At 39.7% G+C, this 14,501-nt stretch overlaps 2 protein-coding genes across 2 annotated transcripts in view; one reads left to right on the forward strand and one right to left on the reverse strand.

The window, feature by feature from the left end:
- The window catches only part of rpl12 (ribosomal protein L12), a 4,055-nt gene extending 3,083 nt beyond the window's left edge, over positions 1-972 (reverse strand). Inside the window, exon 1 of the mRNA XM_016553485.1 lies at positions 811-972. Coding sequence (XP_016408971.1) covers positions 811-847 — 37 coding nt within the window. The 5' untranslated portion in view covers positions 848-972. The remainder of the gene's footprint in view (positions 1-810) is intronic.
- A 105-nt stretch (positions 973-1,077) lies between these two features.
- On the forward strand, positions 1,078-14,095 carry LOC107740956 (E3 ubiquitin-protein ligase LRSAM1-like). The gene is made up of 23 exons (XM_016553528.1): positions 1,078-1,224; positions 1,448-1,605; positions 1,702-1,758; positions 1,892-1,936; positions 2,032-2,109; positions 2,202-2,270; positions 2,923-3,007; positions 3,260-3,381; positions 3,508-3,598; positions 3,799-3,908; positions 4,006-4,035; positions 4,120-4,242; positions 4,889-5,028; positions 5,170-5,214; positions 6,117-6,321; positions 8,099-8,173; positions 8,974-9,054; positions 9,302-9,397; positions 11,140-11,238; positions 11,324-11,455; positions 11,577-11,646; positions 11,757-11,926; positions 12,086-14,095. The coding sequence occupies exons 2-23, from the start codon at positions 1,534-1,536 to the stop codon at positions 12,206-12,208; spliced, it is 2,118 nt and encodes a 705-aa protein (XP_016409014.1). The 5' UTR covers positions 1,078-1,224; positions 1,448-1,533; the 3' UTR covers positions 12,209-14,095.
- The last annotated feature ends 406 nt before the right edge of the window (positions 14,096-14,501 follow it).

Raw genomic sequence — 14,501 nt, forward strand, 5'->3', positions numbered from 1 at the left:
AACCGTTATTTGGGAAAAAAATAAAAACTTTTTTTAAAAATTAAAAAAAGACTTCATAGGGCCCTACATCACACGAATGGCAAAAAGGGCTCATTACTCAGCCTAACCCTAAGGTATGCACCATTACGAGAACCATAGTTTTTGTAGTGACAAACTTCTAAAACGTTACAACTCCCCTAAAGTTGAACTGGTTCAAATATCTACATAGTCTGGATGGGTAAAAACAAGTTACACTGCAAATGCTACACTCTGACGGTGCTGGTCACTTTTGCTCACGTTGTGCTAAAACGTTAGTTTCCAACTATATATACACATACTGACATTACATGGCATACATAATTCCGTTTTCCTGTAAAACCTGTTCGGCTCACGGTACAGCCCAAAAAGAACCCAAACAAGTTACACAAAGAGTAACGTTAGGACGCTACAGCTCCGTGAGGTCCACGTGCGAGACGCCGTTACAGCAGCACGTGAAGGCGCACGATCTTCCGGAGTGCTGTGAAACCACAGCAGCAAGCCGGTATTTTATACATTCAAAACATCAAATCGAATCGTTCAAAGCGCCATATGTACGGAGAAGCTGCAGATAGTATCCCTAAAGATACTATAGAAAGCGTTCAAAATCCACGCATCTAGGTTAAACTACAATTATTGCATGTACACGTTCAGCTTAAAGTGGCTCAACTAAACTATACCGTTAATTTCTTTGTAGTTTCACTTTTCTACTCATTTATTAGTCCCAGTACGCAGACAAGGCCGCTCAGACCTAATCAGAAATCTGTCAAAACGGTTACCGTATTCCAGACATACCGATTTTAATCTCGGTGGGGTCGAATTTAGGCGGCATGGTGTATCAGATAAAGTTGAGCTCAGTTCGATTTGAATTGGTGAGGATGTCGGATGAACCCGGATTCGGGACGACCGAAAAGTGTTGCACCTTCACCACCACAGCGAAAATGGGAAAGGCCGATAAAGTGTGGCGCCACGTATATAAAGGTCACGAAGTATCGCGAGAACTGAACAACCTTTCACACTGCGGCGAAGCATTACGTCATTCACAACGTCTGATAAGTTGTTCCTGGTGTGTGTGTACTGCCAGAGAGGGAGTATACTAGGTAACACGGACAATACATTGATATTGAAACATTTGAAGGAGCCCATGTTTTGAAAAAATAATTTTGCTAGTTTAGCGTTTAATCGCATACATTCGTCTTTTCGCGTAAGGTATGTACATTTATTTATATAGCACGATATTTGGCTTCAAAACCGGGTTTCAGTATCCATGAAAGTCTAATGAAAAATAACGTGCATTTGTATAGTGCTATGAATATCGAGTGATTATAATTTGTAATATAACAAATGTTTGTTGGTGTGTTTCTTGTCGTACTTGACTTTGTTCACGCGGTCCTACTTAGTTTCTGTTTCTTTGGGATTGTCAACACCACAGTCAGTCAAGTGTCACACTAACATCCAGTGGCTTTTGTGGATGTTGTGGGGTTTTGACTAGACAAACAAAATCTCACTGGCTTCAGGATGTTTCTGTTCTCCAAAAAGAAGAAACCTAGTGAGGATTCCATAAAACGCCTGGAGTACCAGCTGTGCTTGGTGAGTTTCTAGTGTAAGTGGCTCTTTTTTAGCAGCATGTCTACTGTCATATTGCACTGCATCAAATCTTAACACACATGCTTATGGTTTGTGCAGGCCAAAGAAGCAGGTGCTGATGATATTCTGGACATTTCTGCCTGTGAGCTTACAGAGGTGAATTACAGAAGTCCTAAAATCATTATTTACATATTGGTGAAATGCTCATCTAAGACAGAGGATGAATTATTGCTAGATATCTGAGATTCCTTCCATATCGCAGCAGTTCTTACACAATGCTTGTCTGCAGGTTCCCTCCAGTGCCTTCTCCATATGTAAAGTCCTCCAGAAGAAAGTGAGTCTATTTACTGCAGTGTTTTTTTTCTTCTTCTGAACTTTTGGTGGTCAGACGGAATAGATCTTTCACAACACTTTCCACTTTAACTGCAGGTCTTAATTCTTCATGGAAATGGCCTGAGGTCACTTGTTCCTAAAGGTTGCTGCATTGGTGCCTTAGCAACTTTAAAGGTGAGAGAATTTGATAGATGACAACAGTGCCAAGCAAATAACCATTTTACACTTCTGTCCAGTGACAACATCTCTGTGTGTCAATTCTTAAGGTGTTGGACCTGCATGAAAATAAGCTCACATCACTTCCTGATGACATTGGGCAGCTTTTGTCCTTACAGGTATATTTATTGTATATGAACAAAGCTGATGTGAATTGATGTTTCTTACGTGGCATTTGAAAACAGAATACTGTTATTGATGCTGATTCGTAAAAGACCTGTTGACATAATTTCTGCATATATCACTATGTAGCGCTAGGTAGGTCAACAGTTTGGGGTCACTAAAAAAATGTTTCAGCAAAGGGTGCATTCATTTGATCAAAAGTGATAGGAAAGACCTCTAGTAAAAAGCAATACAACTTTCTATTCATCAAAGAATACTGAAAAAATGTATCATGGCTTTACAGGAATATTAAGCAGCACAACTGTTTTGAACATTGACAATAATAAGACATGTTCCTTGAGCACCAAATCAGCATAGAATGATTAGAGAAGGATCTTGTGACACTGAAAACTGAGTCATTGAAGAATGTTAAAAAAATCTACTTTGTCATCACAGTAATAAATTACTTTTTAAAAATATATTATGATAGAAAGCAGTTGTTTTATAATATTTCACAATATTACAGCCTTGGTGAGTATAAGAAACTTCCATAAAAAACAATTAAAAAATAAATCCTCTAGAGCAAGGAACAATTTTCTTTAAATCATTTTTAATTGATAATTAGTATCCTATTTATTGCTTACATACAACCTTGATTTCTTCTCTAAGGTGCTGAATGTAGAGAAGAATTGCATAAAACAGCTGCCGGACTCTATAGGGGATCTACGGAATCTACAGACACTTAATGTGAAAGGTTTGTTTTGTGCTTTTTAAAAATGTTTTTGCGCACAAAAAAGTATTTATTAATATATATTTTTTAGCATCTTCATTAGAGCACTGCAGTAGATTCCAGGTAGTTATTAACCTGTTTCAGAGAGATTTTGACAGTCATTTGAATGTTCTGTTAAAGAGTTTATTTTAGGCCTTTTAGGCACTATTTTACATCAAATTAAATGGTGAAAAAGCCTAAACCATTTAAATTAACAAAATGTTTTGATGGGTATAGAGAACAGCCTTACTGTCATTCCTGTGTCTGTGGGACGCATGAGCAGCCTGCGTACACTGGACATAAGTGAGAACAGCATTAGAGAATTACCTAAAGAACTGGCCAGTGTTCGCACTTTGGAAGTGAGTATTTTAAATCTTATGCCTGTTTAAGATAAAGATGTTGGAGCATATTTGTACAAGCTCAAATGACAATGTGACCACTGCAAAGACATTGTCATGTCTGTATGTGTTTATGTGGTGTGACAGAGCCTGATCCTAGACGCACAGGTTATGAGCTATCCACCTGCGTCAGTGTGCACTGCCGGCACAGAGGAAGTGCAGTGCTACCTCTGCTCAGGTACAGATCTGTTTTCAAAGACACTGAGCAATATTTTACACAATATTCTGTAATTGCAGACTGATAAATACAGATTTTGTACAATACAGCTTATGCACAAGATCTGGTTAAATATTATTGTAACCATGTGTGACGGTAGAAGGCCATTCTGTGCAGCTGGTTTGTTTAGTCATTTCATAATTCATTTTAATGGGATTTAGAGATGGGTCTGGAGTATTGCCCTCCATCTCAGTATCTCCTGCCTGTCCTGGAGCATGATAGAGGGAAGCAGGAGGTGGACTGTGTTGATGGTGAGGAGAAAGCCTGGCAGGTCAGTCATCACTATTTATCAACCATTTCATACAGTGCCCAAAAATATTGTGTGCCATTTGATCTGTGAATGTAACATTTTCTATCCGACACCGCAGATCAAATTCATGGACTATGAGAAAAGAAAGGTATGTTTGATTTGGTTTCTTTTTGTTACTATTGGATCATCCAGTGAAGTAGTATTTATCTCATTCTCTCTGTTTCTACACTAGGAGCAGAAACAGCTGGAAAAGTTGATCTTTGAGAAAGATTTTGAAGAGAAACAGAGAGAGCACACTCAGCTCTTCCTCCTCAACAACTCCCGCAAAGAGGATGTCTTGCTGTCTGTCAAACTGGTAAACATTTTGATTGTAGAATTACAAAAACAATCTGTTGTACAATATGTTTTTTTTTTTGCCCCCGAAAGAAGTCTGTTTGGTCAATGCTGCATTTATTTGATTATAATATATTTAAATATAGTAAAACAATTATATTGTAAAATATTAACATTTTAAATAACTTTTATTTTGTATTTTAATAGAAAGTCTTCAGTGTTCCATGATCCTTCAGAAATAATTCTAAATTGCTGATTTGGTGCTCAAGAATAATTTCTTATTATTATCACTGTTGAAAACAGTTGTGCTGTTATAATATTTATAATAATAATAATATTATAATATTTTTGTGGAAACTGAGACTATTTTCCGGATTCTTTGATGAAAAGAAAAAAAAACATTTATTTGAAATAGAAATCTTTTGTAACATTATAAATGTCTTTACTGCCACTTTTGATCATTGTAATGTGTCCTTGCTGAAGTAAAGCATAAGTTTAAAAAAGTCTTACTGACGCCAAACTTTTGAACAGTAGCGTAAATTAAGCACTGTAGGCTGTACAGTAGGTTGTACAGTTACTACGCTTATCTAGCTAATAAAAACACGTTTTCATTTACCATGGCCATTTATTATCAGAAAGACATGTCTCTGTGCTTTTCTGTCTCTCAGGAGCAGCAACGGTTGGAGTTAGGTGTGTCTCAGCAGCAGAAGGCCCAGGAAACAGAGAGGCTGAAAATACTGGATAAAGTACGTCTGGCAGAGAGCAATATCATGAGTCGCATCTCTGACCTCCTGCTTGATAACAAACGGTGAGGGTACGGTGTGAATCACTTTTGAAATACCTTGCTTTTTCAGTAGCTATCATTATCACTTTAATTATGCTAAGCCCATTAGTATTGTGTAGTTGAAGTGTCGTTATTTATTGTGCATTTGTGCTCATTTGGTTATAGCCAGGCAAAGAGTGCCGAGTTTCTGCAAGCTCTGGAGGAAGACCGGTGAGTGGAAATTACGTATGGGTCGAACTCTCTAATGGAATATGGGCTCCTGCCATCAATGCAGCTCTTGCTAAGTGAATCTCTTTCTGTCTAATGGCGCCGCTTAAGAAATCCTTAGCCCAGATTTAGTGCAAGCAAGTACTGAGCTGTTTGGACAGTGCTACTGCTGTGGTGCTGCTACAGCACACAGAGCTTTTGGCCCATTAAAGTTCAATGTTTACTGTTACATTCAGGTATTTTTGGAGATGTCAGAAAGACCTGGAGTGCTACTTTAAGTTGTGGTTTCACAAACACTGCAGTGGAGTGTTAGTTGTTTGTAAGATATACACTACCGTTCAGAAGTTTGGGGTTGTTAAGATTTTTTAAATATTTTTGAAAGAAGTCTCTTACGTTCACCAAAGCCACATTATTTGATCAAAAATACAGAAGTATTATGAAATTATTTTAAATTGATTTTTTGTAACATAGTAAATGTCTTTACTGTCACTTTTGAACTATGTAATGCATCCTAGCTGAAAAAGTAATAATATAATAATAATAAAAGAAAAGAAAAAGTAATAGTAATAATCATTTGATAAAAAATATTACTGACCCCAAACATTTGAACTGTAGTGTATATAGATGTTACAAACAAAATGGTGAAATCTGGGACTTACCTTGATGCTTTTTCTATTTGAGTAGAGAAACAGTTATGAATGTGTTTTTTTTTTTTTGTTTTTTGTTTTTTATTCCGATCGCCTATAGGGAGCGGAACGCTCAATATATATTCTCAACACTCTGACGGGGCAGAGCAGAGATAGCTCTCTGTCCTCTTTAGTTGGAGGAAGCGCGGAGAGCGTAATGACCTGTGCTCTGAACGGAGTGGAGAGCACTTTAGGTACGTAACCGTGCCTCGGTTTCAGGACGACTTTAGAGTCGTTAGGCCCAAATTCCAGACAGGCAGGGTTAATTGAGAGCGCCTGCATGCAGGTCCCTCGCTTTACTGATGCTAGTGCTAGAAGCAGAGCAGCCTTCAGCGATAGCGACCTAATGTTGGCGGACTGTAGCGGCTCGAATGCGGGGCCTTTCAGGGTCCTCAGCACAGTGGGCAGGTCCCATGAAGGGACGGTAGGGGGACGAGATTCAGCGGATTCAGCCTCCTTGCACCCTTCAGGAAGCGGATGACCGCGCTATTTTTGCCCACTGATTGGCCCTCAATAGGGACATGAGAGGCCGCTATAGCCGCCACATAGACTTTGAGCGTGGATGGGGAACGCCCCTTATCCAGCAGCTCTTGTAGAAAAGACAGCACCTCTGCTAATTCGGAAGTGAGAGGGTCTTTGCCGCGGTTTAAACACCAGGCGGAGAAAAAAGACCACTTTAAGGCATAGAGGCGTCTCGTAGACGGAGCTCTAGCCTCCGAAATTGTGTTTAAGACTCGCTCTGGGAGGCACGAAGGCTCCCGTTGAGCGGCCAGAGGTGCAGGGCCCATAGGTCGGGCCGAGGATGCCATAATGTCCCGTTCGCTTGAGAGAGGAGATCCTTTCTCAGTGGAACAGGCCAAGGGGCCGCTATCAGTAGCTGAGTCAGCTCTGATAGCCACAGCTGGTTCATCCACAGGGGGGCTACCAGGAGAACCCTGTGTTTTTGTTCCCTCACTCGCCTGATTACCTGTGGGATCAGAGCGATCGGGGGGAATGCGTAAAGAAGGAGGTTGGGCCAATCGTGGGCCAACGCGTCCTTGGTCTTTGAGAAATAAATTTGGCAGTGAGAGTTGTCTTCTGAGGCGAAGAGGTCTACCTCGGCCTCGCCGAAGATCTCCCAGATTTTCTGAACCGTTTGCGGATGGAGCGTCCACTCTCCTGAGGGGACATTGCTCCTTGATAACATGTCCGCTCCTCGGTTCAATTTGCCCGGTATATGCGCTGCCTTTAGCGAGCGCAGGTTGGGTTGAGCCCACTAAGAAGCGCTCCACCAGCATGAAGAGGCGCTTTGAAGAGAGGCCTCCCTGGCGATTTATGTAGGACACAACCGACATGTTGTCCAATCGGATTAGCACATGGTGCCCTTTCAGGACTGGCAGTAAGAACTGACAGGCTCGACATACTGCTAGCATTACCAGGCAGTTGATGTGGAAGCCTTTTTCCGCCTTCGAACAGTGTTCGAAGGTCGGTATGCCCTCGCACAGCGCCCCCCAACCTGAGTTGGAGGCATCTGTCGTGACAACTGTCCTTCTGTGAACCATCCCCATGGCCACGCCCTGTTCCATCCAACGGGTTCTTCCAGGGGGTCAGGGCCGATACACAGGCCTGACTCACCCTGATATGCAGGCGTCCGTGACGCCACGCATGGGATGGAACCCGTGGTTTCAACCAGCGCTGAAGGGGGCGCATACACAGCAGACCCAACTGTAGCACGCGTGAGCTCGCTCGTAGCCGATCGCTCGACCCCTTTGCCCCGCTGTTTTTTTCCTCACAGGTCCCTGGGAGGAAAGAAACAGGAGGGCGCGGGGGGAGGAGTCGCTCTCTGAAAAGAAAGCGATCCATGAGCGGAGAGAGGCGAGACTGAAGCTCTCGCAATGAGAGCAATTAGCTCCCGTGAGCGCAGCTTCCTCATTGGATTTCCCCAAGCAGGAAACGCACTCCATGTGGCCGTCATCGGCGTGCAGGGGGGAACCGCAATAACGACGCGGCATTTGCAACAACGCCGATGCTCTTTTAGAAGTCGCCGGATGGCGGCAGGGGAACCGGACCGGAACTGCTGCTCGAAAGGGAACTAGTTTGCACTCCATCTGTCCATTCACTCCACAGGCAAAATACATTAATGAACTACAGCAGATACAGCTGGTGCATTGTTGGTCTAGTACGTCTAGAATGATTAACCCTAATTGGCTCTTTGTCTGCAGGAGGAAATGCAGAAGGCCGCCTTTGAAGCCCTCCAACTCCAGAAGGACAGTGTGCATGCTTATATCCGTAATCAGGTATGCTTATTAAAGTTTCCTTTAGGATAGAATAGGCAATAAGACCCCACAGATACAGTGATTTATATCATACTACTGGTTGATTGAAGGAGTTTCAACTTTATCAGCACTGTCATTTATTAACATATATACTACCATTCAGAAGTTTGGAGTGAATGTTTTTTTAAGAAATCTCTTATGCTCACTAAGGCTGCATTTATTTGATTAAAATGCTGTAAAATAGTAATACAGTTTAAAATAACTGTTTGCTGTTTTAATGTATTTAAAAATGTCATTTATTTCTGTGTTACAAAGAATTTTCCGCAGCCATTACTCCAGGCTTCTGTGTTACATGGTCCATAAGAAATCATTCTAATATGCTGATTTGGTGCTCAAGAAACATTTCCTATTATCAATGTTGAAAATTGTGATGCTTCTTATTTTTGTTGTAAAGAAAAACATTTATTTGAAATAAAAAATATTTGTAATGTTCTAAATGTAAATGTTACGGTAAATTTTGATACATTTGAAGTGTCCTTGCTGAATAAATGTATTAATTTCTTAAAAAATAGTTATTGGCCCCAAACTTGGTAGTATAATCATTAACAAAGCTATTCAGTGGGTATTTTGTAGTCGGTTAGAGTAAGCAATGTTTCAGATGGTCTTGTGTAGTCATTCTAGTCATTAAAAGCTTTTTTTGGTTTCAGTCAGCCCATGCTTCTCACATCCCACCTCTCATTGGATGCAGAACCCAAAAGGTGGCTGTTTTATCATGTCTCCATGGGGCCATTCACACCCCTACTGTATGCTTGTATCCATAGATTAAACTCATAGAGGCAGAGTTAATGCAGCTGACAAAGCTGGAGGTTAAGAGGAGGAATTTGGACACTGAGAACCTGCAGGTACGTAGCAGCAGTAGATGATGTGGGTGGTTTCCTGTCAGTGCTTCATCATGCTGTGGAGTGTAGAGCAGAGTAATGATGAGTCTGTCATCGCACATCACTTCTCTTGCTTGTTTTTACATCTCTCTTTCTCTCTCAGATTACTTGGTCATTTCATCCCATTTCTGTTTTATATATCATGCTCACACCACCTCTGTGAGTTATCATAGCATTCTGGGAGTATGAATCCTTCGTGTGTGTGTGATAGGAGGTGCTGGCTGACCAGAGGACTGTTCTGACTGACCTGCTGCAGCAGTTACTCAAGCAAAAGGACCAAAGGGAGGAGGAGCTCAGGATGGTTTTGGTGAGTGATTCTGGACCAACTTCCTTGATTTCTCAAAAGAGTCACAGGAAATTGGATCAGTTCACTGAAACATTTCACATGCTTCAGTCATTGTTGGAAAAATCACATTTAGGTCACGTAGATATTGTCTGAAATTATCATTTTAAATTTGGTGTAAATGTGAATGGAAAAATATCATCATAATGCACATATTAAAGGGGTCATATGATGCTATTTTCAAAGCTCATTATGTTGTGTATTGGGTGTTAGCATGCTTTAATGTTCAAAAAATGCATTCATTTTCACGTACTGTTCATTATTGCAGATCCTCTATGCACAGTCTTTCTAAAACGCGTTGATTTCTACAAAGCCTCTCCTTTGAAAAGCGCAGTGTGCTCTGATTTGCTACTTGAGCGTCCAGTGTGAAGCAGAACACGTAGTGAATCATGTTTGTCATTTTTTCACCACCAGTTATAAGCAGAGAACAGAGGATACTACGTTTGTAAACATAAATCCATCTCTGTCTGCACTTGTGGTCGTAGGAACGACAAATAATGTGTTACTCTACACTTCACCAAACTCCGCATTTGAACAGTCAATAGCAAATTATAAAACATACTTACGGGCTCTGATTCAGAAGCTCCAGATTGTCCTAGCAAAGTTGGAATTGCCCCATTTTTTTAGAAAGAGCCTTTCTGCCCAGCTGGCCTTGTACTCTCCTAGGTTCAGGAAACTTTGCTGCACACACTCGAATATTTTGGGTTGTACTGTTCTGGAACAGTGTTGTAAATAAATGTTAACCACTGACTCCTAATTGCATCCACTTTCAAAAGGCCAAAAAAAAGTGTTTTTGCTGTCGCATAGAAACAAAAAGCATCTCCACAACATGGCGGCAACAACACTACTGCGATACCTCAAACCACGCCTTCATTCGTTGCGTATCCATTTGGGTGGCATTATGCAAATATTTCCACATAGTGACGTTGATATGTGAGGGAGAATTAAATCGAGGTGTTTTCGGCCTGGTCTGGATCAGCCTTCTCTTTTAGATAGAAAAATTCCTTTTGTGGGAGACTTTAAGCTTTGTAACTTTGCAGATTTTATACATGCACAAACATCTACAAAACACACTAAAGAAAAAGGAAAACATGAAAACGCATCACATGACCCCTTTAATATCAGAAGAATACATGTTATTTAGCCTTTTAAAAGAGTAAAATTACTTTATATACACTGAACAAAATTATAAACGCAACACTTTTTTTTTGCCCCCGTTTTTCATGAGCTGAACTCAAAGATCTAAGACTTTTTCTATGTACACAAAAGGCCTATTTCTCTCAAATATTGTTCACAAATCTGTCTAAATCTGTGTTAGTGAGCACTTTTCCTTTGCCGAGATAATCCATCCACCTCACTTAAACACATTTATTTATTTAATTCTGTTCTCATTTTATTTTATTGCCATGCATTGTGTTTTGCTTCTTAATTTCTGTAATTCGTTGGACATATTATTATCTGAAAAATACACATTAAATCTAGCAGCCTTTAAAAAAAACAGTTTGAAAAACCCTGCATTATACCTCACTGATGTGGAAAAAATTACGTCAAATTCTGGCATGGTAGTCTCCACTAAGTAAACAAGCAAGCAACATAGTATTGAATTTGATCATTTTCGAATTTGATAAAAACTACAGATGCTTATGTATGATTCTTGTAATTTGTAAGCTATGGTGCTGAGGATTTTTTGTTTTTTTGCTCTTCAGGTGGAGATGGACCAGAAAAGTGAATCCAATCAGCAGAACTACTGGATGATCCAATATCAGAGGCTCCTGGATGCCAAACCTCTGTCTCTGCGGATGCAGGTTAGAGCAGCTTTCCTACAGGCCTAAAGATCCTGGGTTTAAATCACAAAATCAGACACTCTGCTGACCTCTCTTTTCTCCACAGGAGGCAGCTGTGGATGGGGATCTGGGGAATCTGCTGTGTAAACTCTCTGCTCAGCACTACCTGCCAGTCATAGCTCACCACAGAATCACTGCTGAGGCCTTGCGACACATGACCACCAAAGACCTTAGGAAGGTCTGTCACCATTCCTTCTGTGTTTTACCACAGAGAAGTTTTATAGTAGTATTTAAGTGTGTCTCTAAGAATTTGTCATCACAGGTTTATGTCCATTAAAATCGTTTCTGTTTTATTACAGTTGGGGATTAATGAGGTTGGCGTGCAGAAAGCTCTTCTCCACTGGGCCAGAGAACGCACTCTGTCTGACCGTAAGAGCATATATTTTCAGTCAAGGACATAATTAGTAGACATTTGTGAATTCTGCTCAGTGTTGTTTTAAGTTGTGATTGAGGGTATCAAAACATGTTTGTCCCTTCAGCATTTCCTAAAACTGCAAAAGAGAAGCAGGAAGCTGGTCCATCCACTCCAAGTGCCCCACTTCAACAGCAGCTCACTCCTCCACTGACACCCAACACCCCCCTCACCCCCACTGCCCCAAGTCCTGATAGATTCAGCAGTTCCGAGTGTGTGGTGTGCATGGAACATGAGGTAAGGCAAAAGATTATTACAATTCTCAATTCAATTTGAAAACATTTTTAAAAGAACGTTTGTTTGAAATAGAAATTCTTCGTAACAATGTAAGAGTTTTGCTTTCAGCAGCTTTGAAAGAAACCATAATTTCCTCTCCTGTTCTGTTTTGTGTCACAGTCACAGGTGATCTTCCTGCCGTGTGGGCATGTATGCTGTTGTCAGACTTGCAGCAATGCCCTGCAGTCCTGCCCTCTGTGCCGTGGCTCTATATCTCAGCGCGTCCGTCTTTACCACGGCTGAAGATGGAGAGCGTCCTTCCATGGTCAGCATCATACGTCATGTGTCGTTGTTGTTCCTTCCTTTTGGAACATGCTGCATGAAATCATAGTATGTGAACCTTCAAGCACTTTAGAACATACTGGATTTTTTCTTCCACTCCCACTTCAACTACTAGCCAATCAAAAAGGAACTTATACAGCAAGATCCAAGCTTCCAATGGGATTGGAATTTATTGTTCATCATAATCTAGTCACTTTCCAAGAAATTAAAAGCAAGAAAGTATTTGTAACTCAAATCTAATAGGATGACTGTTGTGAGCTTTAGTATCGCCCTTGATGTACCTACTCTAAGCACTTGTGCCTCTTCTGTATTTGATGTCAACTCAGCCCCCCCTCCATCACTACATTTTAAATATCTGCATGTTCTCTATAGTAAAGCTAAATCTTCATTCACTCACCACAGTCCGCCCTATGCCCTGCCCTCCATGTTATTCTAGCGTCATCGTAGTACAGTAAGATCAAATTTATCACCATTCAGGGATGTTCACACCAAGGGTGATAACTGTAATTATAAAGTTTTAATCATCATTCTAATTTTATGAGAATTGGGTTATCACTCCACAGCTATAATGATAACATCACAGAGGAACTATATAATTAGAATCATTATCAAAACAATTTTTTCCAACTGATGAACGCCAATCAGAATCTGCCTGACTTGAGCATTTAAAGTGGAAGCTGACATAACTTCAGCGCACACTTATAATAAACAGAACGTTGCTGTCCGTTGGTGTGGTTGCTAATACAGTTATGATTATAGTTGTCCTTATTCTTATCTTACTGTTCTCTGTGTGAATGGGCCTTTACCCTGCAGTTCCAGTAGAGAGTATTTTAATACTTCAACCAATTATGTTAAAGTCATTTTTAATTTTCATTTTTAGTGTAAGATTTAAATTTTCAGTTTAAATGTGACTCTTTGAATAAATTTTAATTTACAGAACAGAGCCTTATAAAGACTTCAACATTGAAATATTTTGAACTGGCTTTGCAAAACAGCATAATCGGAAATTATAGGTTGAAGCTGAAACCTTTCTGAAGGCACTGTACTTGCTGTATAATGCTCCAACCATTCATCCTAACAAATGCACTGTCAGTCCTTTTACACTGTCGACTGTCCAGTTTCAGCAACTTCAAATATTGCACACACGCGATAGTCTTTCCTAAATCTGTGTACTTCTGTGAACCTCTCTTCGTCCAAGTGCTCTTATATGCAAGTCTGCTTCTCACTGAACATGCACAGAATGAAAAAAGAACTCAATCTGTCTGTAAATAAAACAATATTCATTTAATTTCTTATTTCAAGAAAGGAGCTTTAAGTGTTTATCAGCATGATAAATCACATCACAAACTTTTAATCCAAGTGCTTTGTGTGATAGTTATGCTTTATGGATCAGACTGGACAAATAGTATTTTATTTGCTGTGCATCTGTAATTTAAGAAAGAAAAAAAACGATGAAAGCATCACAATGCTTAGTAGAATGTGTAAAAGGAGTTACTGTAGTATAAACTACCTTTTGATGGCAGGTTATTATTAACTTATATACACACTGTAGTCCTGCTCTTATTTTATGTCATAAGAACTGATAAAGTTTCTGGTCATTTTATACAACACAAATGACACTTTATCTGTGATGACAAAGTGAGATTGAATCTCTATGTTACATTCATTTACAATATATGTGCTGCCATTTCATGTTTTCATTTGTTGTCTATGTATTCAAAATAAAATTTAATTTTTTTTTAGGTTTTATAGTTGTACCCAACCAACCACATCCATTGAAGTGCTGCCTATTCATTTTTAAGTGTTATAACACCTGTCAGACCTCTGCTAAATAAACCTGCTAGACAATATGCTCTAGTGTCCTTTTATAATTAAAAGGTGTATTTTTGCAACAGCATGACTGTTTAGATACATTTATTTATATATAAAATATCATAATTGTTAGTTAACAATTGTTAGATTTTCCATTTACTTATTACTCCTTGCCTAGTGTCATTTTTATTTACATGTTCAATAAATCAATATTAGTCCACAATTCCAGATATGTCTGAAATGTCAAGCTCAGAAAGTTGATTAGATTAGTCTTGATTTTGCAATATTTTATTAGGGGTGGCACAATACAATTTTTTCAGAAACGATCCCGATCCGATACCAAAAGTTCTGAGTATCGGACAATACCGATCCGATACCAGCAGTTTTTTTTTTTTTTTTATACCTAAGTTTTTGTTGACCTGATTATCACTCTTTTGTGTAT

This window comes from Sinocyclocheilus rhinocerous, unplaced genomic scaffold, assembly GCF_001515625.1.
Source record: "Sinocyclocheilus rhinocerous isolate Xijiao unplaced genomic scaffold, SAMN03320098_v1.1 scaffold346, whole genome shotgun sequence".
NCBI lineage: Eukaryota > Metazoa > Chordata > Actinopteri > Cypriniformes > Cyprinidae > Sinocyclocheilus > Sinocyclocheilus rhinocerous.

What these genes read in the sequence shown, in the direction of transcription:
- LOC107740956 (XM_016553528.1), top strand. Translation starts at nt 1,534, where the DNA reads ATGTTTCTGTTCTCCAAAAAGAAGAAACCTAGTGAGGATTCCATAAAA. An exon ending in ACAGACACTTAATGTGAAAG is followed by an intron (nt 3,008 to 3,259) that starts GTTTGTTTTGTG and finishes TGATGGGTATAG; the next exon opens with AGAACAGCCTTACTGTCATT. An exon ending in TGGACTATGAGAAAAGAAAG is followed by an intron (nt 4,036 to 4,119) that starts GTATGTTTGATT and finishes TTTCTACACTAG; the next exon opens with GAGCAGAAACAGCTGGAAAA.